The following is a 26,313-nucleotide window of genomic DNA, read 5'->3' on the forward strand; positions in this document are numbered from 1 at the left end:
GGGCATGTCCAGAAGATATGCATGAAGTCACCCGGGGATTGGCCGCAGCGCCAGCAGTCCGGGGAGTGGGAGACACTCATGTTGTGCAAACGATGGGGGGGTGAGATAAGTTCTGTGAACAATCCTGTATTGAATCAGTCTGTCCCGGAGGGAGACCAGGATCCCAAAGGGAGTGCCCCAAATTTGTATCCAGTCCTCCGCGTCCAAGTCCGGAACGTCCCGGGCCCAACGGGAATGGAGGCCCGAGAGCTCCGGAGAAAAGACCCGGAGGAGATGTGCATAAAGCACCGAGGTGGCCCGCTCGGAGCAATCATACCGGAGAACCCGCTCCAGGTCCGACTGCACCGCCTGCGCCACACCTCGTGGGAACTGAGCTCTGAAGGCGTGGGACAACTGCAAATAACGGAAGAGATGGGAAGGGAGCACACCATGAGAGGCAATCAATTGGTCGAATGTGGGGAGGGTAAGATCCGAGGACAGATCCAAAATTCTTTTTACGCCAAATTTAGTCCAGACTGCAGGGTCAGGGAGGGAGAACAGGTGCGGCAAGGCGGGGTTGATCCAGAGGGGCACCTGGGGGGAGACAGTGGTGCCCGGGTACACCTCCAGAGCCAGGTCCTGCCGCCAGGCCCAGAGTGTCATGCGCATGGAGGAAGTCAAATGGTAAGGGGCCCTAGGACCTCTAAACAGTAAGTGGGATAGCGCCTCCATAGACCCAAGCACCGCTGCCTCCACCACCGCTGAGTTAAAGGCATTGGGAGTCAGCCACCACACCGCAGTAACCAGTTGAGACGCCAAAAAATATTTATGGCAGTCTGGAAAGGCCAAGCCTCCCTGCGAGAGGGGGCACATCACCGTAGAGAATTTAATATGGGGGGGGGGGGGGGGCGGGAGCCCCACAAAAAAGAGGAAAAAAGTGTATTCAAGTTAACGAAAAATGCCTTGGGAAGCCATTGGGGCGATTGGCAAAACAAATATGTAAGTTTAGGAAGAAGTTTCATTTTTATTAAGTTAATACGCCCTAACAATGAAAGTGGAAGGTTCTCCCATGCCTTCAGTTTGGTCCTAATCTCCCTCACCACCGGGTCAAGGTTAAGGGAGATAAAATCAGATAGTTGACTAGAGATCCGCACCCCCAGATATATAAAGCTATCCACCCACTGTAGCGATAAATCAGCTGGAGCGCTGTGTTTGGCCCCTTCATCTATGGCAAGCAGCTGGGACTTGGTCCAGTTAACCTGCAAGCCCGTCACCCGAGAGAAGCTGTCCAAAATGAGGAGAGCCCCCCGGAGGTAGGGGCACGCGTCCTGCAGAAACAACAGGAGGTCATCCGCGTACAGTGCCACCCTCTCCTCCAGCCACTCCACCCTCATACCCCGGACCTCCGAAGAGATCTGGAGCGCCTCAGCCAGTGGCTCCATAGCGATGGCAAACAAGGCCGGAGAGAGAGGGCATCCCTGCCGCGTGCCTCGGGACAATGGGAACCGGGTAGACAGCCTGCCGCCAAGGCGGATAGCCGCCACCGGGGGCCGGTAAATGGTTTGCAACCACGTTATAAACAGGAGGGGAAAGCCCATTCTGCGGAGTACCTCCCACAAGAAGAGCCACTCAACAGAATCAAATGCCTTCTCTATATCCAACGAGGCAACGACTCTGGCACCAGAGTTGGAATGGGGGGCCTGCAAGTTCGTGTACAGTCTGTGCAGGTTAATATCGGTAGACCTGTGGGCCATGAAACCCGTCTGGTCCTGGTCAATCACAGAGGGGAGGACAGGGCGGAGTCTGGAGGCGATGATTTGAAGGTAGGCATCCTTGATGTCGATAGAGGTGAGGAAATTCCCCTGACGCAGGGATTCCACCACCATTCGAATGGACTCCGTTCTGAACTTCTGCACCCGCATAAAGCAGTTTAGCGACTTGAGGTCCAGGATTGGACGCACTTCGCCTTCCTTCTTGGGAACTGTGAACAGGTTTGAGTAAAACCCTGAAAACGTTCCGGAATCGGAAACCAGAACAATCACACCTTGAAGTAACAGGTCTTGTACGGCCCCAAACAGGCCCTGCAAGCGGTCTAGAGACAGGTGCTGGAAGGAAAAAAACCTTACCAGCGGACAAGAGTGAAGCTCGATCTTGTAATCGAACTGAATGACTTTGTGGACCCCCTTGTCTTGCACCAGGCCTCTCTCGGGTTGCCAGACCAGGTTCGTTGGGATCCTCCAGAGGCAGCCCTGAAAGGCTTCGAGCCCTTGTCAGTCGACCCTGAGCGACAAAAAAACTTTTCATGAGCCGAGAAGGAATGCCCAAGTCTACGATGAGGTTCCTTGCCCTTTGTAGCCTGTGGAAGAAAAGTACTCTTCCCCTCTGTGAGACCTTTAATGATGTCCTTAAGGGCTGCTCCAAACAGGCGATCTCCTTGAAAAGGTAGATTGGTCAAGGCCTTTTTAGAAGCCTGGTCCGCAGACCAGCACTTGAGCCAAAAGACACGCCGAAGGACCACTGCCAAAACAGAGAGCCGAGCCACTAGGGGAACCGCATCCAAAGAGGCATCACAGATAAACTGCAGTCCCTGGACCAGCTGGTCTGCCAACTCGGCAAAGGAAGGGGGGAGCTGTTCTCCCTCCAGGTCACAGCGTAAGAGATCAGCCCACTTGGTCAGAATTTGCAACACCAGGGCAATGGTGAATACCGGCCTCATTGCCGAACCAGCCAGAGTGTACATATTGCGGGCCACAGCCTTCGTCTTCCTGTCAGCCGGATCCTTAAAGGCCGGGGACACTTCAACCAGATATATGGTTGCCTTGTTTAACCTGGAAACCGGCGGGTCCACCACCGGTGGAACAGAACACTTAAGAAGAGACTCCTCATAGGGGTAACGCCAACTAAAGCGATTAGGGACCCCATGGGGATGCTTTGGTTGTCCCCACTCTTTAGCAACAATTCTGTTAAGATAGGCAGGGAAAAGAAACACCTTTGCCACTCTGGATGGCTTGTGAGTGCCAAAGGGTACCTGCGCCTCCGTCACAGCTGCGTTCTCCATCTTCAAGGTCTCAAGCACAGATACAATCAGTGCGTCCACCAGCGCATTTTTGTGCGCGGTTTCAGACGTGGAAGAATCATCCTCACTATCAGAGGTTTCCGGGCATGAGGTTGCAGACCTAGCAGGGTGACCCACGTCTGCGGTGCCCGAATCAGATTCAGGATCTGATGAGGCAGGGGTGCATTTTGCCAGCCAGTCACCCCAAAGCCACCTCCACCCGGGGCACAAAGGACTCCAGGACCACCGTCTGTGCATTGATGGATGGTCGGGACCCGGCGGGCCACGCAGCCTCAGAGAGGGGATCAGGTGGGGAGATGTGCTCCAAAGACTCCATGAGTCACCAGGGGGACCCACAAAAAGTGTAAAAACACTGCAAAGGGACAACCCCCACCACAATGGCAGCACCACCTGTTTGCCAGGCACAAGCACCACGCGATCCTCAGCAGAGAGGGAGAGGACCCCACCAGACTCACCACCCAGCAGAAACAGGCACCTGCAGCCACCAGGATAATCTGCACTACACTTGTGCAGATCAGGAAGTGAAAGGATCCAGGAGTCAGCACCAGGGGGTGAGGAGGGGCTCCCACTGCCGAAATCGCCATCCATAGGGCTCCACTGTCATGCCCGCCGCCGCTATTTTCAATGGCTCACCAGAGCAAAATGCCTGCTGGACTACACAAACATGGCTGCCGTGTATAGAAACAAAATGGCAGCAAAACGAGGCTTACAGGGACCCAGGAGGGACCCCAGGCCTCAAGGACAGAACCAGGCAGGACAGGGGGCCCTGGCAGGAGCCCCCACAAGGTACAACCCCCCCACCCCCATACAGTTGATTGTCCGGTCGCCGGCGGCGCACCCCCTAGCCAGCTAACGCCCTGCACCCACCCCAGGAAGTGGGGCCTGACGGGAAGGAAGGTAACCCGGGGATCCGACCGTCGCAAGGAAGGGCCCAAGTCCACCCCATAGCCCTCCAGCTACTCACCATACCAGGATCCTCTACCAAGATGGCCATCTCTACTCGAGAGTAGATTTGCTAAAACTAGTTCATACAGAATCTGGTGCAGTTGTGCATAGAAACCAATCAGTTTCCAGGTTTTATTGTCAAAGCTTAACCACTTAAGGACCAAGCCTATTTCTTAAAATAGTTAAAATCAGTATTTTTTGCAAGAAAATTACTTAGAACCCCCAAACATTATATATTTTATTTAGCAAAGACTCTGGAGAATAAAATGGCGTTCGTTGCAATATTTTTTGTCTTTTTGTCACACCGTATTTGCGCAACGGTCTTTAACCACTTCCGGACTGCTCACGTTGCTGCTACTGCAGCACAGTGGCAGCCCTGGGTCCAGCGACGTAGACCTATGTCGCTGGATTCTTCCCTGTCTCGCCGCAGGAGGCTCGCTCCCGCTGTGTTTAGAAACAGCGGGAGTCGGGCCGGAGAAGGAGAGACAGCGCTCACCGTCTCTCTTCCCCGATCGTTGGGAAAAGAGTGAGAAAATCCGCCTGCTTGTGTAGCGGGCAGATCTTCTCTGTGACAGACAGGGACAGATCACAGGATTCAGCATAGACGAACCTGCGATCTCCGTCTCTGTCACAGAAACCCCTCCCCCCACACACGTCAGTAAGCATGAGGCACACATTTAACCCCTTGATCACCAACAGTGTTAACCCCTTCCCTGCCAGTGTCATTATTACAGTAACAGTGCATATTTTTAGCACTGATTACTGTAGTAATGTCACTAGTCCCCCCAAAAGTGTAAATAATGTCAGTTAGGGGTCCGATCTGTCCGCCGCAATGTCACAGTCCCGCAAAAAAAAAAAAAAAAAAAAAAATCGCAGATCGCCGCCATTACTAGTAAAAAAAACAAAAAAAGAAAAACAATAAAAATGACAAATCTTTCCCGTAGTTAGTAAATTTTGTGCAAACCAATCAAAATACGCTTATTGCTATTTTTTTTTTTACCAAAAATATGTAGCAGAAAACAAATTGGCCTAAAATGTTATAAAATTTTGATTTGTAAATTTTTTTTGGGGAATGTTTATATATCAGAATGTGAAAAAAACAGAATTTTTGTAAAATCTTACCTGTAAAATTCCTTTCTCTGAGTCCTCCGACAGTCGCCGCCTCTTCATATTCGTCACAATGGGTATTAGACTTTGCTCCGAAGGAGTAGCTAGGCAACAGAATATGTTAACATTAAAGCTTTTAACATATCCCACCCACAGAGGGTGGTCCCCTCAGTCAATACCCTCCTACTTCCTGCAACCATATCTCAGTTTCAGTGGAATAGCAGTAGAGTATACAACCAAACCCCAAAAGAGGGGCGGGGGCGGCGACTGTCGGAGGACTCAGAGAAAGGAATTTTACAGGTAAGATTTTACAAAAATTCCGTTTTCTCTTACGTCCTCCGACAGTCGCTGCCTCTTCATATTCGTCACAATGGGGACGTCCCAAAGCAGTGCAAACATGAGGGGTGGGAAACGCAGCCGCGCCGTAAGGCAACGCAGTCTCCACATCAAAGAAAGGAACCTTACCAAAGGAAGGACACCAGCTGGGCAACATGAAAAAAACTTGCTCAACAGGAGCAACAACCCAGGACAAAAAAATAACCCAGGGATAAAAACGTATCCCAAACAGCCAGGGGTCCAAAACAAAGGACCCTTAGGAACTGCCGCACTAAGAACCTTGCGGCCAAAGGAAGCATCTGCCGATGCCTGAACATCTACTCTGTAGAATTTTGTGAAAGTGTGTACGGTCGACTAGGTCGCCGCCTTACACACCTGGGCCACAGAAGCCCCATGACGACAGGCCCAAGACGTACTCAGACATCTAGTAGAGTGCGCCTTCACAGGCACAGGAGGAACTTTTCCCTGCAAAGCATATGCCTGTTCAATGGTCTATCTGATCCATTTGGCGATGGTAGAAGCCGACGCCGCCATACCCTTCCGAGGACCCTCCGGAAGGACAAACAAAGAATCCCTCTTGCGAAAAGACTCAGTCGATTTAAGGTAAAACCTTATCGCCCGAACAACATCCAAAGAGTGCAACCTCACCTCCTTCGGATGTTTAGGCTTCGCGCACAGCGAAGGTAAGACAATATCCTCATTGAGATGGAATTCCGAAACTCGCTTCGGAAGAAAAGAAGGATTAGGTCGCAAGACCACCTTATCCAAGTGAATGACCAGATACGGAGACTTGCAGGACAAAGCCGCCAGCTCCGACACTCTGCGAGCCGAAGTAATCGCCACCAAAAAGGCGGCCTTTTTGGACAACATAGACAACGAGATCTCCCTGATCTGTTCAAAAGGAGAACGAGATTCAAGTCCCAAGGAGGCAGAGGTTCCCTCCTAGGAGGGACCAGATGCCGCACTCCTTGAACAAAAGTGGCAACCAAGGAGTTAGAAGCCACAGGACGTTGAAAAAGAACGGCCAGCGCAGACACCTGACCCTTGACCGTAGCCAGCGCCAAACGCTGGTCGACACCCGTTTGAAGGAAGGACAACACTCGAGAAACCGAGTACGTGCGAGGTGAAAACCCCATGGACTCACACCAGGCAAAATAGGCCTTCCAAGTACGGTAATAGACCTTCCCTGAGGAAGGTTTCCTCGCGTTGATCAAAGTGTGAATGACCTCAGGGGAGAGACCCCTATCCTTCAGGACCTCGGTCTCAACAGCCAGGCCGTCAAAGCCAGCGACTGTAAAGCAGGATGGAATATCGGGCCCTGAGACAGGAGATCGTCTCGAAGAGGTAGATGCCATGGGGCGTCGACCGCCAGATTCACGAGGTCTGCGTACCAGGACCGGCTAGGCCAGTCCGGTGCCACAAGAATCACCGTGCTGCATTCCGAGTGCAACCTGCGAAGGAACCTGGACAGCAATTGAATCGGTGGAAACGCATACATCAGTCTGTACTGATGCCACGGGACCACCAACGCGTCTGATGCGTCTGCCCGAGGATCGCGCGTCCTCGCCACGAACCTTCTCACCTTGTTGTTCAGACGAGACGCGAACAGGTCCACATCTGGAAGACCCCACTTCGCGCACAACATCTAGAAGACAGCCGGGTGGAGAGACCATTCTCCCTGATCCAGGGTCTGGCGACTCAGATAGTCCGCCTGCCAGTTCTCCACCCCCGGAATGTGAACTGCCGTTATCGCCGGGACATGAGTCTCGGCCCAAGACAGAATGTTGGCCACTTCCCGAGCCGCTCGGGCACTCTTGGTGCCCCCTTGGTGGTTGATGTAGGCCACCGCCGTGGCATTGTCCGTCTGCACCCGAACCGGACAGCCCTGCAGCTGGTCCGTCCAGCGACGAAGGCAAAGATTTATCGCACGCAATTCCAGAATGTTGATCGGAAGGGAGGACTCCCCCTCCGACCAAGTTCCCTGGGCGGACAGAACGCCCAGAACACCACCCCAGCCCGACAGGCTGGCATCCATGGTGATCACTGTCCATGAGATAGGACGAAAGGACTTGCCCCCCGATATCATCGGGGACTGGAGCCACCACAGAAGATCCCTTCTGGTGCGAAGGCTCAACGAAATTAGAAGATCCAGAGATTGGGGTCGCCCGTCCCACTTGGACAGGATCTCCGCTTGGAGACCCCGCGTGTGAAACTGGGCGAAGGGAATCGCCTCGAAAGCCGAGACCATCAATCCCAGACATCTCATGCACGTCCGGAGGGACGAGCACGGACTGTCCCTGAGGGACCTGACTTCCTCCCGAAGAGTCCTGAGCTTGTCTTCCGGCAGTAAGACCTTCGCCTGGATCGAGTCTAGGATCATTCCCAGGTAGGGAAGACGAACCGATGGACTCAGCGTCGACTTTGGAAAATTTATCGTCCAACCAAACTCCTGTAGGGTTTGCATCGTGACGGTCAGGTCCTTTTCCAGACCCTGGCTGGACGCAGACCGAACCAGAATGTCGTCCAGATACCCCAGGACAGAGATGCCCTGAGCTCTCAACAAAGCCAGAACGGGTGCAAGCACCTTGGTGAAAACCCGAGGAGCCGAGGCGAGACCAAAAGGCAACGCCACGAATTGGTAATGATCCTCCGCAATGGCGAATCGAAGGTACCTCTGGTGACCCTCGAAAATCGGGATGTGAAGGTACGCATCCTTCAGATCGATGGAGGCCATGAATTCCCCTGGAACCAGGGCAGCCACCACCGACCGCAGGGATTCCATGCGGAACTTGCGAACCCGCACAAAGCGGTTCAAAGCCTTTAAGTCCAGAATTGGACGAACCTTGCCCTCCTTTCTGGGCACAGTGAACAGATTGGAATAAAACCCCCGAAATCTGTCCCGATGAGGCACCGGAACCACCACTCCCTGAGCCCTCAGGTCCCGCACCGCTAAGTGCAGGTCCCGCAAACGCTCCGGAGACAGTTGAAGATTTGAGGGAAAGAATCTGCTCTCCGGCCGAGAGAGAAACTCGATCTTGTAGCCAGATTGAACGATTTCCTGAACCCACCGGTCCCGCACGCGGGCCAGCCAGGGCTGAAGAAAACCGAGCAAGCGTCCCCCCACCCCAGAACTGGGTGAGGGCGCCCCTTCAGGCCGCACTGTTATGGGCAGCGGGTCCGGACTGACCGGACTTCTGTTTACCAGACACGGCTTCTTTTGGGAGCCTTGACCCTTGAACGGTTTGCCCTTGTAGTGCGACCGAAACGCACGAAAGGACCCCTGAGGAGGCCGAAAATTAGTATGCTTCTTACCAGGAGCCCCCTTAGCCTTGGGGAAGTGGGGCAAGAGCGTGCTCTTACCGCCCGTGATCCCCTTTATCAACGTATCCAAGGACTCCCCAAAAAGGCGAGATCCATCATAAGGCAGATTGGCTAAGGTCTTGCGCGAAGATTGGTCCATCGACCAACACTTCAACCAAACCAGGCGGCGAGACAACACCGCCACGCTTTGTACATGTGCAGCCAACGGCACTAAGTCCAAGTCCGCATCACACAGGTACATGACATCCTGATGGATTTGATCCACCATATCCAATGTCGCCGGCGAGGCCGAATCAGCCACTAGTACGCGCCTAAGCACCTGCGTCCAACTTGCGACAGCCTGGGCTGCCATAAGAGAGGCAAACAGAGCTTTAAGCATCGAACCCGTAACAGAATAAGTATGACGGGCAAGAGACTCCATTCTCCTATCCGTGGCATCTCGGAACACCGGGGTATCCTCTGCAGGAATCGCAGTGGATTTGTTAAAAACCGCAATTGCGTGATCCACCGGGCACGGTGGCACACACCACCGTTCATCAGTGGCAGGCGTGAAAAGGATAACGCAGCCTGAACCTACTTGGCACAGCAAAAGGTTTGCGTAAATTGCGCCATTGTTCCATAACAGCGCGCTGAAAATCATCAGTGCAGGGAAAGACCTGCGATGTCTTGCGTCTTTTCTGCGTCCCATAAGCCGCCAAGGCAGCGGGAGGACACAGTTCATCCTGTAAACGCAGCGTTTGTTTTATAGAAGCAACCAATTCATCCATGATTGCAAGCTCTTCAGGCGAGCCAGGGGGAGATTTATCAACCCCTTCAACCTCAGCCTCCACCTCGGACCCCACGAGATCCAGGGAGGAACGGGACCCTGATAAGGAGACCCCAGCCATAGCAGCCCCATCACCTTCACCCTCAGAATCAGAGGAAATAGAAACTCTGGGTCTTTTAGTGGATTGAGCAGCCACCAGCATCTGCACCTGAGCAGCAAGGTTAGCCACCACTTCGGCTAAATCCCCCCCTGGGGGGGAAACAGCAGTCCCCTGGCTTCCCACCAAGGTGGCAGGAAATTTGCCCTCCTGAGAAACCATTTGCCCCAAAAAAATATGCCGGAGAATAAAGGGTTAACTGCCCCTTTAACAAGCGCGGCGAGCGCAGCCCACCGCACACACACTAGCACAATGAGACCCCCACAGGGATAAAACTGAACACAGGCAATGGATATAGGAAGAAACAGAAGGATAAAACCTGAGGAGACCCCTGCTGCTGCTGCCGCCTCGATCGGTGCACCCAGGAAAGAGGAAGTGATGAAATCAGGGCGCTCTATTAAAGCCTATGGAAGGCTACAAGAAAATGGCCGCCCGCAGTGAAAAAATGCGGCTGGAGCGAGCGCAGGCAAAATGGCGCCGTTTGGCGCCGAAACCGCCGCTCCCCCACTACTGTGATGCAGATAACACCACCCATGTAAAAAAACATGGCGGATCGCCGCAGCGATCGCTGTATCGTGCCCCAAACATGACAAAAACATGCCCCACAGCACACAGCCCTTCACATTGTACACAGGCTGACACAGACAGTGCCACACAGCCCCCCCCCCCCCTGCAGCCCACATCATGCAGCCAGAGCGATAGGGAGACAAACAGTGTGAACAGAGGCAGGTTACACAGTCCCAGACTGACACCCCCCCCCGACAGACAGGTCCCCACATAGATACACTTACCTCTTAATGGCGTGGGGAACCCGCACAGGCGAACAAGCCGCTGCACATGAGGCAGGGAGAGTCGCATCCAGGACGCACAAAATCGGGGTTAAGAAACTGCACAGCGTCCAGTGAGGTAGCCACCTCACCAATCATCCCTGCACCGAACAGGGATGGGTCGTTCACTGCGCCAGGAGCGTTACCTGGCTGAACGCTCGATGGCAGGCTGGGAAGCCACTGACCCATGACCTGCGACCAGGGGGATCAGCCCGAGACCCAGCCCGCACGAATCCTCTTCATCAGAAGAACTAACTAACGCTGACAAAAAGAACAGCTAAGTAAAGAGAGAGAGAAAACTCAAACAAAAAAGAAGAGAAAGGCTGAGGCAAAAAGCCCCAGCATAGAGAGATCCAGCTACTCCTGACAAGCTAGACATTGAAACTGAGATATGGTTGCAGGAAGTAGGAGGGTATTGACTGAGGGGACCACCCCCTGTGGGTGGGATATGTTAAAAGCTTTAATGTTAACATATTCTGTTGCCTAGCTACTCCTTCGGAGCAAAGTCTAATACCCATTGTGACGAATATGAAGAGGCGGCGACTGTCGGAGGACGTAAGAGAAATATTGTTTTTTTTCTTTTTCAAAATGGTCGTTTTTTTCCCCCAAAAAATAAAAATCGCACAGGTGATGAAATACCACCAAAAGAAAGCTCTATTTGTGGGGGGGGGGGGGGGAAAGGATGTACATTTCATTTGGGTACAGCGTCGCACGACCGCGCAATTGTCCGTTAAATTAACGCAGTGCCGAATCGCAAAATATGGCCTGGTCAGGAAGGGGGTAAAATCTTACGCTCTTAACCTTCCTAGCAGTATTCCCGAGCGTGGCTCGGGCTTAAATTTCAGAGGCAAAAGCAGTAACCCCAAGCCACACTCGGGGTACCGCTAGGAAGATCGCTGGATCCTGGTAGAGGTTTTACTTACCTTGTCACCGGGATCCAGCGATGTATGTGGGCGGTGTGCGGCGGCGGAGCTTCCTCCCGATCCTCTGTGAGCCCCGGCTTCCGTCTCCTGCGACGTGACGTCCGCAGGGGGGTGGAACCGGCGGCAAATTCAAAAAGTATATGCACAAACACACTGATACACTGTAATCCTATTAGATTACATTGCCAAAATAAAATAAATTGACCTTTGATTGCCCCCCAGTGCTTTCTCCATTGCACTTCCTGCATTTTTCCTGTACCTTGTGACTGGATACTGCAGAGCGACCATGGCATCAAACAAGCGCGCCACAACCTCAAAAGCGGTATATGACCTGCTGGGCGACAGCGATACAGAATCGCATGCAGAATGGAGTGATAGCGGTTCGTGGGAAAGTTAGTCATCAGACGCAGAAAGTGATTTCAGCGATGATGCTGCGACTGTGCCGAGCGATGTGCGGACTTGGTGCGTGATTGACTGCACGTAGCGCCCCCAAGGTTCCCGTTTACCGGAGCACCTGGTATCAAATTGGATGTTGAGATGAAAACCCCTTGGCATACCTGCAACTCTTTTTGACCGATGAGGTTATCGAAAAGATTGTTGTGGAAACCAATCGGTACCAGGAGCAACAAGCCGCAGCGCATCGGCGGTTTTCAAGGAGCAGGATGTGGGAACCGTGATCAGAGCGGACATCTGGAAATTTCTGGGCCTATTTATTCTGCAGGGAGTGGTGGGGAAACCCCTGCAGAAGTGGTATTGGACGACCAACAAATTAATGCCCACTCCTTTTTTTGGCACGGTCATGTCGGAGTACAAATTTTCGCTCATTATGAAGTATTTGCACTTTACAAATAATGACAAATTTGATGAGGCTTCTCATCCAGCTCCAAAGCTCAAAAATATTCGGGACATTTATCAACTAATTTTGAAAAATTTCCAGGAGTCCTATGTCCCAGAAAGAGACATTTGTATAGACGAAAGTCTAATAGCCTATAAAGGGAGACTCAGCTGGATACAATATATTGCGTCCAAGAGAGCACGCTTTGGCATAAAGTCGTTTATGCTGTGTGAATCCAGCTCTGGATATATTTGGAATTCGGTCCTATACACCGGGAGATGAACCAAGTTCAACGAAAGGTTCAGCAGCTATGGAATGGCAACCGCTTCAGTTCTGACGCTGATTGAGCCTCTGCTGAATCAGGGGTACTGACAATTTCTATACATCCCCAGAACTGTTTGAGTTCCTTCTACAACACAAGATGGATGCGTATGGGACCGTTAGAGCTAACCGGCGTGACATGCCCCCCACCTTTGCCAACAAAAAGCTCAAGCCCGGAGAATTAATTGCCTGGCAGAAAGGAAAAATGTTGGCACTGAGATGGCATGACAAAAAAGATGTCTGCCTGATGAGTACCATTCACAACACCGCTACTGTCATGGTACATACAAAAGGGGGAAAAGAGGTTCTGAAACCGCAACTGGTCCTGGGTTATACCATGGGAGGTGTGGACAGAGCTGACCAGACCATGACTTACTATGCGGAAACAACAGAAAAAATATTATAAAAAAATATTCAGGCACCTCCTGGAACAGTGTTTGTGGAACGCATTCATTCTCCTAAAAAAGAAGAGTGACAGGCCTGTGGTTCATGCGGACTTTGTGTGGAAAATTGCTGAGCTGATATTTCTCAAGCACCAAACACCAACAGTAAGTAGATCCGGACGCCGTGCTGCTGGTGTTGTGAACCCCGAACGCCTGACCGGTCGTCACTTTATGGACCACATTCCCCCGACGGAAAAGAAGTCTGCACCCACAAGGATGTGTGTGGTTTTCTGTTCCAAGCGTGACAACACTGGACGGAAAATCAGAAAAGAAACGCGGTACTACTGTCCTGACTGTGACGTTGGACTTTGCGCTGTACCCTGTTTCGAAATTTTCCACACCCGGGACGTTTATTGAAGCAATATGATCACTAATATTGCATCCTTTTTGGAAAAATAAAATAAAATATTGCATCCTTGTTTGACAAAAAAAAAATGTCAGTGTTTTTGATTACGTAATTTACTATAATTTATTGAATAAAAAGTGTTATTTTTTGGAAAAAAAGTGTTATATTATTATTTGTTATTATTATATAGTTATTTATTATATTATAATTTAGGATTTTGCGTTTCAAACTTTATCATACCTGGGATGTTATAAGGAAGAACGCACAGTAAAAAGAAATCATATGTAAATAGTTGGTTTGGGCTGCTCATCCCTAAGAATTACATGCAAAATAATGGTACCGCTTTCAGCACCTAAAATCCGAAAGAATCATACCTCCAGGGAGGTTAAAGTGGTTAAAATACCCTCATTGAGAATTTGTTTGTCAAAGACATGTAGCTTAATACATTTTGGCCTAAATATATGACAAAAATTGAATATATTGGATATTTTTTAACTGTCAAAGTAGAAAATGTCAATTTTTTCGCAAAATGTTCGCCATTTTTTTATTAATATTGCAAAAAATGAAATGCGCAGAGGTGATCAAATACCACCAAAAGAAAGCTCTGTTTGTGGAAAAAAAAGGACGTAATTTTAGTTTGGGTAAAGCATTGCATGACCGCGCAATTGTTAGTTAAAGTCACGCAGTGCCAAGTTGAAAAAAGTGGCCTGGTCATTAAGCAGGAAAATCCTCCGGTCTTAAAGCGGAGTTCCGGCCTCTGAAACATTTTTTCAATAAAAATACTCCCGGGACAGTCAGGGCTAGTACATTTTATAATGGATAGCCTCTGAACTGTCCCAGGTCGCACTTACCTTTTGCACCTGCACCGGCCCCGCTCGTCACTTCCAGGGCAGGCGCGTCATCTCTGCACAGCTTCTGGGCATGTTTAGCAGGGAATGACGTGCCTGCCCCGGAACTGATGAGCGGGGCCGGTGCAGGCGCATTAACTCCTGGGAGCGATGACGTTCAGCTCCCAGTAGTCAAAGCAAATAGGAAGTGACAGCGTGGGCCGCGGCCACAGAGGGAGGAAGTAGACGGAAGGTAAGTAAACTTTCTTCAAAAACAAGTAAAGAAAAAAAAAAAAAATCGGGACTATTCATTTGTTTTTTAGGGGATTTAAAGCAAGCGGATGGCCCAAAGTTGTTTTTGAGGCCGGAACTCCGCTTTAAAGTGGTTAAAACGCAATTAAAAAAAAAACCAAAAACCTTTCATTACATTTAAAAAAAAACAAAACAGTAAAGTTACCCAATTTTTTTGTATATTGTGAAAGATGATGTCACGCCGAGTAAATAGATACCCAACATGTTATGGTTTAAAATTGTGCACACTCGTGGAATGGCGACAAACTACGGTACTTAAAAATCCCCATAGGCGACGCTTTAAAAAATGTTAACGGTCACCAGTTTGGAGTTAGAGGAGGCTTTTTCTAGAATTATTGCTCTCGCTTTGGCGATCGCGGCGATACCTCACGTGTGGTTGGAACACAGTTTTCATTTGCGGTGCGACTTACGTAACGTATGCGTCTTCTTTCGTGCGCGAGCTCACGGCGATGGGGGGCGGTTTTTTCTTATTTATTTTATTTAATTTTTTATTTTTAGCACTGTTTAACCAATTAACGACCAGCCACGTAGACCTACGTCAGCTGACCTTAAGTGGTTGTACCGGGGTACCATTTTTTAGAGCTGGCGGTTGGCTTTCTGGTGGTAATGACCGATGCCACTCGATCGTTACCCCAGCGAGCAGGAGGGGACGCCCCCCCCCTTCCTTCCGCGGCTCTGCCTGGGTCTCCCGTCCCACTGGCTGGTTGGAGTCCCAATCAAAGCCGGAATGCGGTTTCGATCGGGTCTCTGATGACGTAACCTGGAGGCGGCATCCATGACGTCACATACGGGTTACTCGGCTGCTAAAGGCGCCGGATTTAAAAAGTGAATGTATTCAGAAATTCCGTTTTCGGCGTTTTGAATACATGGCAGTGTAATGGAGGGGTCTAGGGTCTATTAGACCCCGATCCCTCCATAAAGAGTACCTGTCACTTGCTGTCACAAGGGATGTTTACATTACTTGTGACAGCAATAAAAGTGATCATATTTTTTATTTCTTTTTTTAAAAACCTGTGCTAAAATTAAAATAAATAAATACAATTAGGAAAAAAAAAAAAATTTTAGCTGCCCCCGTCGCCGTGAGCTCGCGCGCGAAAGAAAACGTATATGGAAGTCGAGCCGCGAATGAAATCACTGTTCAAACCACACATGTGAGGTATCGCCGTGATTGCGAGAGCAATAATTAAAAGAAAAAAAAAAAAGAGCTACACTCCAACTCTAAACTGGTAACCGTTAAAATTTTTTAAAGCGTTGCCTATGGAGATTTTTATTGACCGTAGTTTGTTCCATTCCGTGGGTGTCCGCAATTTAAAACTGTAACGTGTTGGGTATCTATTTACTCATCGTGACATCATCTTTCACAATATACAAAAAAATGGGCTAACTTTACTGTTTAGTTTTTTTTAAATGCTGTGTGAAACTTAATTTTTCCAAAAAAATGGCAATTGAAAGACTGCTGCGCAAATACCGTATGACAAATAATATTGCAATGACCGCCATTTTATTCTCCAAAGTCTTTGCTAAAAAATAAGTAAAATGTTTGGGGGTTCTAAGTAGTTTTCTAGCAAAAAATACAAATTTTAACTTGTGAACAAAATGTGTCAAAAAATGGGCTTGGGGCTAAAGTGGTTATAAAAAAAAAAAAAAAATCTGATCACTTTTATTGCTTTCACAAGGAATGTACACATCCCTTGTAACAGTAATAGGCAGTGACAGGTACTCTTCTCTAAAAGACCTCAGACCCCTCCACTGCACTTCAAAGTATTAAAAATAGCGAAATCAGCATTTTTGAATACTGACATTTTTAGCGCCGTTAGCAGCCGAGTAAACCGGAAGAGACGTTGTGACGTTGATTCCGGGTTACTACAGCGGAGACTCGTTCAAAGCCGAATCCAGCTTTGTTCGGGACTCCAACCAGCCGGGGGACATGACACGGAAGGTGTCTGGAGGGGGTGCGCCCATTCCAGCTTGCTGGGATAACGGCCGAGTGGCTGCTGAGCCGCATCGGCTGTTATCTCCTGAAAGCCGACCGTCAGCTCTAAAAAAACGGTACCAACTGCAGGCATCATCCCGTACAGGTATGTGGATTTGCGGGAAGTGGTTAAAGTAACGCAGTGACGTATCGCAAAAAATGGCCTGGTGATGAAAAGGATTACATCTTCCGGAGGTCAAGTGGTTAATGAGGAAGAGCAAAGGGTAATACTATAGCAGGGCTTGACAAATTTGCTTTAAACTAGGAGCCAGCTAAAAAAAGTTAGGAGCCAGGTTTTCTTCCCCCCCCCCCCCCCCCCTTTTCTGGCTGTTGGGCTTTAAACTTCCCACCCACACATCCAGGGCCATCTTAGTAGCTTCATAGGACCCTGGGTAAAGTAATGCATTGGAGCCCCTAAAAGCCTGCCATAATTTATGTACCTACTCTCAAGAATTACAGCCCACTACTACTGAACGCAACCCATTCAAATAAGAGTCCGTGGTGCAGCATTTACGGTGACAAATCGCCTCCCCACTGCCTGTCAATTGTCTCTGAAAATAGATCTGTGTGTGGATTGCTTTTCAGAGGAGTGGCAGTCTTTTTTAATCAGTGATAATCAGAGCAGCAGAGGGGGAATTAGTGCAATCCAGACTGATCTATGATCAGAAATTACACTTTTCTTAGTCAGAAGGCAGCATTAGCTATATAGTCCCAGGTGGCTATGAAGGGTTAACCAGATACACAAGCAGGCACAAATGCCATTCATACCAGAAGCAAAAGCCTGCAGATGTTAAGCTGTAAAGAGTTAATTATTTAACCATTTAGGTAAGCAGCACTTAAATGAAGCAGAGTAGATAAGCACAGTCCTCCCCTAGCATCCAAGGAGAGAGTTAATTGCCAGAGAGTCCATTGCAGATAACAGCAGTGTAGGAGAAACAAAACTGTAGCACAGATATGAGGCATGAGGTTTGCAAGAAGAGACAGATTGTAAGGATCAGTATACCTTACCCTCACCCCCTCCAGGATATATGTAGCTACTGTATTTCTGCCTGTGCTCTGCTGAAGCCACAATCTTACTGGCCCCGGTGGCTATATGTGCACCTGGGATCACAACACAGGAGGAGAGGGTGGGAGGAGTAGAAGCTGACCAGCTCTGTCTCTGTGGAGGGGAGGGGGGAACTATGAGCGCATGCTCAGGGCTGCATAAGAGAGAGACACTCTCAGAACACTACAGCTTCCAACCCCGGCAGTAAATGGGCTGACAAGCCCAAGCGCCGGGACGCAATTTCTAGTTGACATGGCGACCTGGCGCCTGGGGTTTGTCAAGCTCTGTACTATAGAATGTCACTTGAGTAACTGCACTGAGTCTGCTGGGGCTACTGACATCATATTTAAGATGGTAGCAACCAGCAGCGGTCTTGGAGCTTTTGAAAGTCTACACAAGGCAGGCTTTTACAGGTTTTTTTTTTTAAAAAAAAAAAAAGCATGCTCCAATACGTAAAAATGCACATATGGTAAGATTTTTGTTTAAATGAACGGTCTGGGGGACAGGTTCTTTAAGACTCTACAGCTCCCAAGTGGCAACAGACATTTTCATCCAAGTGATCTGATGTGTAAGCTGCTACTACAGCATCATTTTTTATTGTATTAGTTGGGGTATGGACCTTTTATATAGCATCAGTGTTACCTACCATATATCCTGTTACTGGGGCTTCTGGGGGAGCCACACGGAGACCTTGGCTAAGGATACCAATCCAGTTAGACAGACGAGATCCGTGCCACAGAAGCATCCTTTAGAAACACAAACATTACTATATAAGTAATCATCATTTTTTTTCTTTCCTTCTATTACTTCACCACACAAAACATTATACACCAGACAAATTAACAAATTATATAAAAATTACAAATGCAGAGATTATTTGAATTACTATACACCTTTATGAAATCTAGGGAACAGAAAACAAAATAATTTATACGCACCATTAAATCATCTGCTCTAAGTCCACTGAGGGGCACACACATCTTAATTGACTTATACTGTCACGTATAGAAGGACTGGATGCTGGCAAACTGAAAAACTGCAGGCAAGCCCAAGATAACCCCTCCTATGAACAGCATGCCTCATTTTTTTTTAGCAAAGCAGTACCAGGAGCATGATCATGGAACACAAAGGGGTTTTAAAGCACTGAAATGGAGGCATGGGCAACAAAGAAACAAAAACGCATACAGACTCACTAGTAAACAAACAGAACTAGGGACGACCTGCCTTTCAAAGAGCTGCCTAGAAGAATTTACACCCAAACCCAAAGCTTGCATCAGAACAGCCAGCAGGTAGAACTTGGAAATGTGAAAAGAAGACCAGCCTTGAAAATCTGTGATACACTAGTCTGATGCAGAAGAGCCCAAGAGGCACTCACAGATCTAGTAGAATGTGCTTTCACAGGAAAGGGAGGAATCTTTTCAAGATCAGACCCTTCGATAAAGGTCTTATTAATCAAAGGATGAGTACCACACTCCTTTTAGTGTTTGACCTTGGCAACAGATGGGTGCTCGTAGTGACTGTATCAAAAAGCACCATGTAAATAACAGTAAAACAATGAGACATCACCAGCACTCAGTTGCAAACATACACATGCAATGTCACATTAGTCATAAAAAGTCAATATTTCAGGGTTGGGTTCCTTAAGTGGTCACCATATCGCCTTGGGGAAGGGACCCTGTGCAATCCTAAAAGGTTGGCCACTTTGATTAATGTGACATTGCACAAATAAAGGTGTGTAAAATGTTTGCAACAGAGTGCTGATGATGTCTTGTGTTTTTTTTTTTGGATAACCGTCTGCCTGAGCCACTGATAAATGGTGGAATGAGAAGCAGGTTCACATTTACACGGACCATACTAACAAAGAAAGTAAGCATTTCTGAAGGAAGCAATGGCTGAGAGATAAACTCTCACAGATCAAACTACAACCAGGCAGTAGAAGGGAATCTCATGAAGAACTAGGGCCAGACAGAGGTATTAAAGAACGAAGTCCTAGTTGTGGTGAAAGGCTGAAACTACCTTAAATAGGAAGGATGTTTTGGGCCACAACACACCCTTTGTCCTTGTGTAAGACCAGAATGGGTTCTTTACAGGATAAAGACACCAGCTGCAAAAAACACCACCTTAGGGTAACAGTGGACAGAGAAATATCTCTGTATAGGTTCAAAGGGGCGGTTTTGAACTGCCAAGAGAATCAAATTCAGATTGCCATATAGTTACGTCATAGGGCTGAGAGCCAAATGCTGGTCCAAATCCAGCAGTAGGGAGGGGGTGAATTATATTACAGAATATTTGGGGGGTGAAAACCTTGTTCCTTGCACCAAGCAAAGCACACATTCTATGTACAGCAATTGCTCCAGTGGTAAGTACAATATTTAGTCTTTAGAAATGTGGGAATAACCAGTTGAGAAATTCCCATCTCTCAGAACCTGGACTTCAACAGCCTTGTTGTTAAAGCCAGGGACCATGAAGCAGAATAGTAACATGGTTTTTGAGAAGAGTCAATGGAGAATCAGGATTAGGCTGAAACAACGAATCGATTAATCGTCAACTAATCGATTATGAAAATAGTTGTCAACTATTTTCATAATCGATTAGTTGGTTAGCCGATTAGTTGGCCTGCATACAGAATGCGTTTTTTATTTACATATCAGGAAATACAGTGCAGCACACATACAGCTCAGTACACCCTCCATACATGTCATTATACACAGTGAAGCACACATACAGCTCAGTACCCCCTCCATACATGTCACTATACACAGTGAAGCACACATACAGCTCAGTACACCCTCCATACATGTCAGTAAGCTTGTGAATGTGTTAGGACCAATGTCTCATGGGACATGTAGTCCCATACATTGCTATAGGGGAACTCTATATTATACTTTGTGGCTTGCTATAGGGGCACTCTTAAGACAGGAGCAAGAAGTGGTGACAGGGAACCCCAGAACAGGAAGTACGAGTGCTGATACTTTTCCTCCCCGATATCAATTACTGATACCTATTTTTATTGTCCTGGCAGTTTTTTTTTTTTTAGACTAATGAAAAATGATTACCATTTCTTTACAATTATGAAGAACAGTTTTTCTGTGGCTTTGAAATTGCGCTACTTCAGCGTGACTTCAAAGCCGAAGATCAGTGCAGGGGGAGAAGGTGGGGAGGAAAGGGGAGAGGGGAAGGAGAAGGAGAAGGGAGGGGGGAGGAGAGAAAGGAGGGGTAAAAGAGGAGAAGGGAGGGAGAGGGGGGGGGAGAGGGGGAGGGGAGAGAGGGGGGAGAAGGGAGAGGGTGGGGGGGAGAGAGAGAGAGGTGGGGGGGGGGGAGAGAGAGAGAGAGAGAGAGAGAGAGAGAGAGAGAGAGGGGGGGGGGGGGGAGAGAGAGAGAGAGAGGGTGGGGAGAGAGGGAGGGAGATACTGGAGGGGGTGGGGTAGAACCACCAAAATGTTATTTCTGCAGTGAATTGAGAGCTCGAGGGATATTTTAAATAAATTGATTTCAACAATGATTTCTGAAGGTTTAAGATCCATGCGTATGGAAGTCTAAACAAACAAGACTACATTGTCTGCAGAACCTATGCCGACGGTTCCCTTAGTAAGAGGTCTGGGTATCCCACAAAAGGTGTGTCCCACGTGTGCAGCAAGGTTAGCACAGAGGCTAGCATTTTGGTGAACACCAAATGGTAGAAACTACAAACTGGAGGTGTAGAATGCCTACAGCAAAAGGAAAGAAATGCTGCTGCACTAGAAAAATGGAAACATGTAGATATGCGCCCTTGATTTCGACCAATACCAGGAAGACTCCTTGGGGAAAGGGGATGATAACAGACCCTTAAGATTCCATAAACAACTTTTATGCGCAAATTAAGAAATTTCAACAAAGACATTCCAGATCCTAGAAAGGAAGGATGACCCCTTTTGGCTTGGAATCCAGAAATAGGTTGGAGTATAAACCCTGAAACCATTCTGTCACCAGGATTGGGGCAATGATACCCTGTTCCAACAGACTCACTGAGGCTGTATGAGGGTCTGTTAATCTGTTCAGCATCAAATAAACAGGGTTCATACACATTTTCACCAATAAAATTCCATGACTTCACGTAAATATTCATGACCTAATGTTTTCATTAATGCCGAATCGCGGTAACATCGCGCAAACAAAATTGCGGGTCGCATTACGCCCAAAAAAGGTACAAGAGCTTCTTTGGGGCGTCATGCGTCCCACAATTTTGTTTCCGCGATGTTACCGCGATTCGGCAGGCGGAAATCGCGGCAACATCGCACAGCATTTGGAGTGCCATTGCAAATCAACGGCAACGCACAGGCGTCTCGCGATTTGCATTGATTTCCGGATCGTGGGCAGAATCGTGGGGGTTCTGCCGCGGTCCGTTACGCTAACCGGTGAACGTAGCCTAAAGGTTTAGCGCTGAGCAGTGCGGAGTGTACCAACATGGCCACCGCCACCTTCCTAATACTTCTTTCAAAATCTAACATAAAAACAGCATCACAGGTGTCAATATATTATATTTATATATACGCTCATTTTATTGCTAAAATTACTCTGAAATTCAAGACGTAGCTGGGTGTAGTAAGATATCCGCTGCCGCCTTCTGACTGCAGGTGTTCTTTTCAGATTAGCAAACCTGGTAGCGGTGAAAGGCATGCACAGCTGACGGAACGTCACTTCCGTTGCATTATCTGACGGGTAGCAGTAATCTGATAGAACACCAATTATTGGCACTCCTTTCCTCATGCTGTCAGCATGAGGATCGGAGAAGAGAGCGGATAACCGGCATCTGTAAAAGGGATATATACACTGACATTCAGGGCACTGATTATCAGTGCTGTCAATCTATGCCAACCAGTGCTGCAAATCTGTGCCCACCAGTGCCTCATCAGTCTCGCCCATCAGTGCCGCCTCATCAGCACACATCAGTGAAAGAGAAAAACTAACTGTTTGCAAAGTTTTATAACAAAACTATGAAAATGTTTTTTATTTTTTCAAAATTTTCGGTATTTTTTTGTTTATTTAGCAAAAAAAAAATAAAAAACCAGTGATATGTAAATACCACCAAAAGAAAGCTCTATCTGTGTGAAAAATAATATAAAATTGTAGTTTGGGTACAGTGTTGCATGACCGCACAATTGCCATTCAAGGAGTAAAAGAGCTGAAAATTAGCCTGGGCAGGAGGGGGGTGTAAGTGCCCTGTATGCAAGTGGTTAAACATGGCGTTCTAGTACGAACATGACACACAGAGAACTATTTGTTTTTCGTATGTCATTGCAGTTATTTGCATTTTCCATGAGGAAAAAAAGCACATGGTGTGAATGGGCTCTCAAGTGTCTGATGTCATAGCAGATCACATGTGCATTACCATGGCAACTGTAGATCTATACACAGGCTAAGATGGCACCATCAGTGCCTGGAAAGGATAAGAGAGCTTAGGGAGCCTCGGATGTGTGAAGAGACATAATCCTGGGCCTGACTGTTTACTTTATTCTGTTTCAGGACACAATCCGCCAACAACGTATACAGACAATCCGAGCCCGCCATAATCACAGACTTCACACACTCCAGCTATAGAAATAACCCCAGAATCTAACCCCTCAATACACAGAATGATATACAAGCTGCATCCTCCCCCCTCTCGGCTGTTGTCGGATGAGGACATGGCCAGCTCAGGTAATCGTCCAGCTATAGAGAACAAAGAAGTAGGAGACGGGTGCTCATGTCGCCGTTACATCCTCCCAGAATGCCGGACTACGTTCACTCCCCGACTACTGGCATCATCTGTACTATCACACGTTCACCCATTACGTCAAGAAACCGTCCCGGTTTACTAAAAGCTATTCTCTCACTAGGCCACACTGCGGTTGCCACAGCAACGGTTAAGCCATCATCAACCCCTCCTATAAACACCCCGAAACGGTTACCGCCCCCTTCCGCGTCATCATCACGTTCATGCAGCCTGCCCTCCAGTGACGCTTCCGCCGCCTGTGATTGGTTTGCTGCTGCTGGCCAGTCACATCCAGGCAAACCGCGGCCGGCCCTCCCCGATGCCAGTGATTGGTGCACGATCATCTCCTCGGCTGCTGCGGACCCGGAAGACAAATAGTATGTGGCACAAACATTACTGAATAAAATAATAATTTTACACTAAAGTCTTAAGCATCCGCTCCCCGCTCCTCCCCAGTTACATTTCCATGACTTTTCCAAAACCTTTGTGGAATCCTAATTTTTCATGACCTTTCCAGGCCTGGAAAGTGTCATCTCCAAATTTCAAAACCTTTCCAGGTTTTCAAGGACCGTACGAACCCTGAATAAAAGGTTTGAATTGATGAATGGCTGTAGGGTAGTGGCTGTAAGCAAAACTCCAGCTTGTAGCCTCTGGAAACGAATTCCTGCACCCAAGAATTTGAGATGCAGGCTGTCTGCAAAAGCTAACAAGATGTCCTCCCGCTTCCAATCCAACACTTTAGGCAAAGTGTCCTTCGCATGTTCACTGACAGAAGACTCATGCAGGAAATGAGATGGCAAACCAACAACCCAACCACACTGTATCTCATATCATATAGGACATTTGTTCTAAATGCTCTATGACCAAGATAGTAAATGTCATGGTAAGTAGATCATTACAAGGCTTAGGTAAAAACATCTTATTAGGAGGTTTTCAGTCACCATGAAGAAACTTATAACTAGGGGTGCATCAGAAAGGTCTTGGCAGTCTCAAAACAGTGCTGGTAGAAGAAATAGGCTGAGCCTCTAGTTTGAAAGTAGCACATACCTCATTAATAAGAGCCTAAGTGGTTTCTGTTCGCTTGGAAATTATAGCAAAAGACTGCAACTCTTTTATGGCAAATTCATCCAGCAAGGACTAGAGACACAGTATTATAGTCAGCAGCTGGAAACTTCAATCAGATTGGCTAAAGAATCTGCAGCAGAAAGCAAAGTAGCACACCTGTGGCCTCTGTGGTCAGAGTCAGCAAGCATGTGTACTATTTGGCCCAAAAGGTCCTGCGTGACTGCAGTGAAAACCCTTTTGGAAAGAGCAAAAGGAGGTGAGCATGCCCAACAAAGCTAGGGAAGACTCCCAAATTGCATAGGCTCTAGGAAGAGAGGGCATAATTCCAGGCTACAGGAGTCGGCACCATCAGTAGGCCCGACGCAAGTAATACTGGAGCCGTCATTGGGGTTTGAAGTTGGGGACTCCTGGTACAGAAGGAATGATCCTCCTGTGTCTAAAATCAGACATGTTGCAACTGCAAGGCAACGAAGCTCAGGGTATGAAGCAAGGCCTCAGATACCGACAAACCCACTGGTTGGTAGCAGGTGTATTGTTAAACAACCAAAGGTAAGAAGGCAGGTAGCAGGAACAGACCAAGAATCAGAGTTCTGAGGAGTCAGCAGCTAGGCTAAGCTTCCTCTAAGCTAAAAGGCAGCAAAGAAAGTGCAGAGTGTGCAATGCTCCACCCAGTGGATGACATGAGTGCTTAACCCTTTCTGCAGCAAGCTGATGGAAAGCAGGAAATTTGAAGGTACTCAGGAAACCAAATAACAAGCCCAAAGGGCCTACTAACAAAGTAAGTCTTTAAAGACTGGGACAATGCCACTAGTGCCCAAAGGTCACTTCAAGGCTACCCCTGCAACTTCCAGTTTTGCAGAATCTGTGTATGACACTCCACCTCAAGCAGGAATGTGGTAGGAAATCTTTTTTTTAATCAGATACTTTTTATTAAGAAACTTTTCGTTACAAACAACAGCAAAGAGGAAAAAGGAGAAAAAACATCCAACACAAAAAAAAAAAAAAAAATAAGGCTGTACCGGTGTATATCAGCAAATAACACTGGATTGAATAAAGTCATAAATACACAATTGGGGTACGGCTGGAGTAAGGAACACATATAAATTATGAGGCCCCCTAGGTTCAAGGAGATCAGACCAGTGCAGGAATCAGCGTCGTAAGTTGGCCTTTCAATAATTGAGGATCAGTCTAAACAAACAACACTACACCGGAAAGAAAAATTAAGGTAAGCGAGAAAGAAAAAAAGAAAAACAAGTGGTGCAACCTCACAGCCCAATGTGGGGACGTTCCGCATTCCCCTTCCCCCAGTAATAGCTTCCCAGCCCAACAGGGCGGAAGTATTTTAATGGTCCCTGCCTCCCACTGCCTCTCCGCAGCCGCCCAGGCGCTGCCTCAGAATAACCAGGTATGTCGGTAACATATTAAGAGGAGGAGTGGCTCACCCCCCCATGATCCTATTCGTGACCAGATGAAGGGGAGCCAGCCCCGGCACATCCAACCAAGGCCCCCAAATGCGCTCAAATTTCATGGTGCTCCCTCTATGCATGTAAGTGAGATGTTCCCTGGCCAACAGAGATTTGACTTCCTCCATCCACTCCGTATGAGTGGGAGCAGATGGGGAGACCCATTTCCTCGCTATCAATTTTCGGGCAAGAAATAGGGTCCTAAGGACTGCCACAAACACCCCTGGAGTATATAATTCTTCATCCAACCAACCCAAAATACAGAGTTTTGGGTCCAGAGGAAGCTATAGCCTCCAGATAGTGTTTATGGAGTGCAACACCTCGGTCCAGTAACGGTGCAGTTTTGGACACCACCAAAGCATATGTAGAAGCGTGCCCTCGTGTATCTTGCATCAGGGGCAGAACGGGGAGTCCCGTCTCCACCAGCTATGCAAACGTTGAGGGGTCCGGTAAGTGCGGTGCAGTATGAACAATTGTGTGAGTCTCTGTGTGGAGGACAGAGATACCTTGAGCACA

The 26,313-nt window shown here is 48.1% G+C and overlaps 1 protein-coding gene across 2 annotated transcripts in view; it reads right to left on the reverse strand.

The window, feature by feature from the left end:
- Positions 1 to 26,313, reverse strand: part of PARP2 (poly(ADP-ribose) polymerase 2) — a 136,638-nt gene that overhangs the window by 15,622 nt on the left and 94,703 nt on the right. For both annotated transcript variants that reach the window (XM_082256088.1, XM_082256089.1), the window contains exon 16: positions 18,185 to 18,284. In XM_082256088.1, coding sequence (XP_082112214.1) covers positions 18,185 to 18,284 — 100 coding nt within the window. The remainder of the gene's footprint in view (positions 1 to 18,184; positions 18,285 to 26,313) is intronic.

Source organism: Pelophylax lessonae (assembly GCF_965119305.1).
Source record: "Pelophylax lessonae genome assembly, chromosome: 1".
Lineage (NCBI taxonomy): Eukaryota > Metazoa > Chordata > Amphibia > Anura > Ranidae > Pelophylax > Pelophylax lessonae.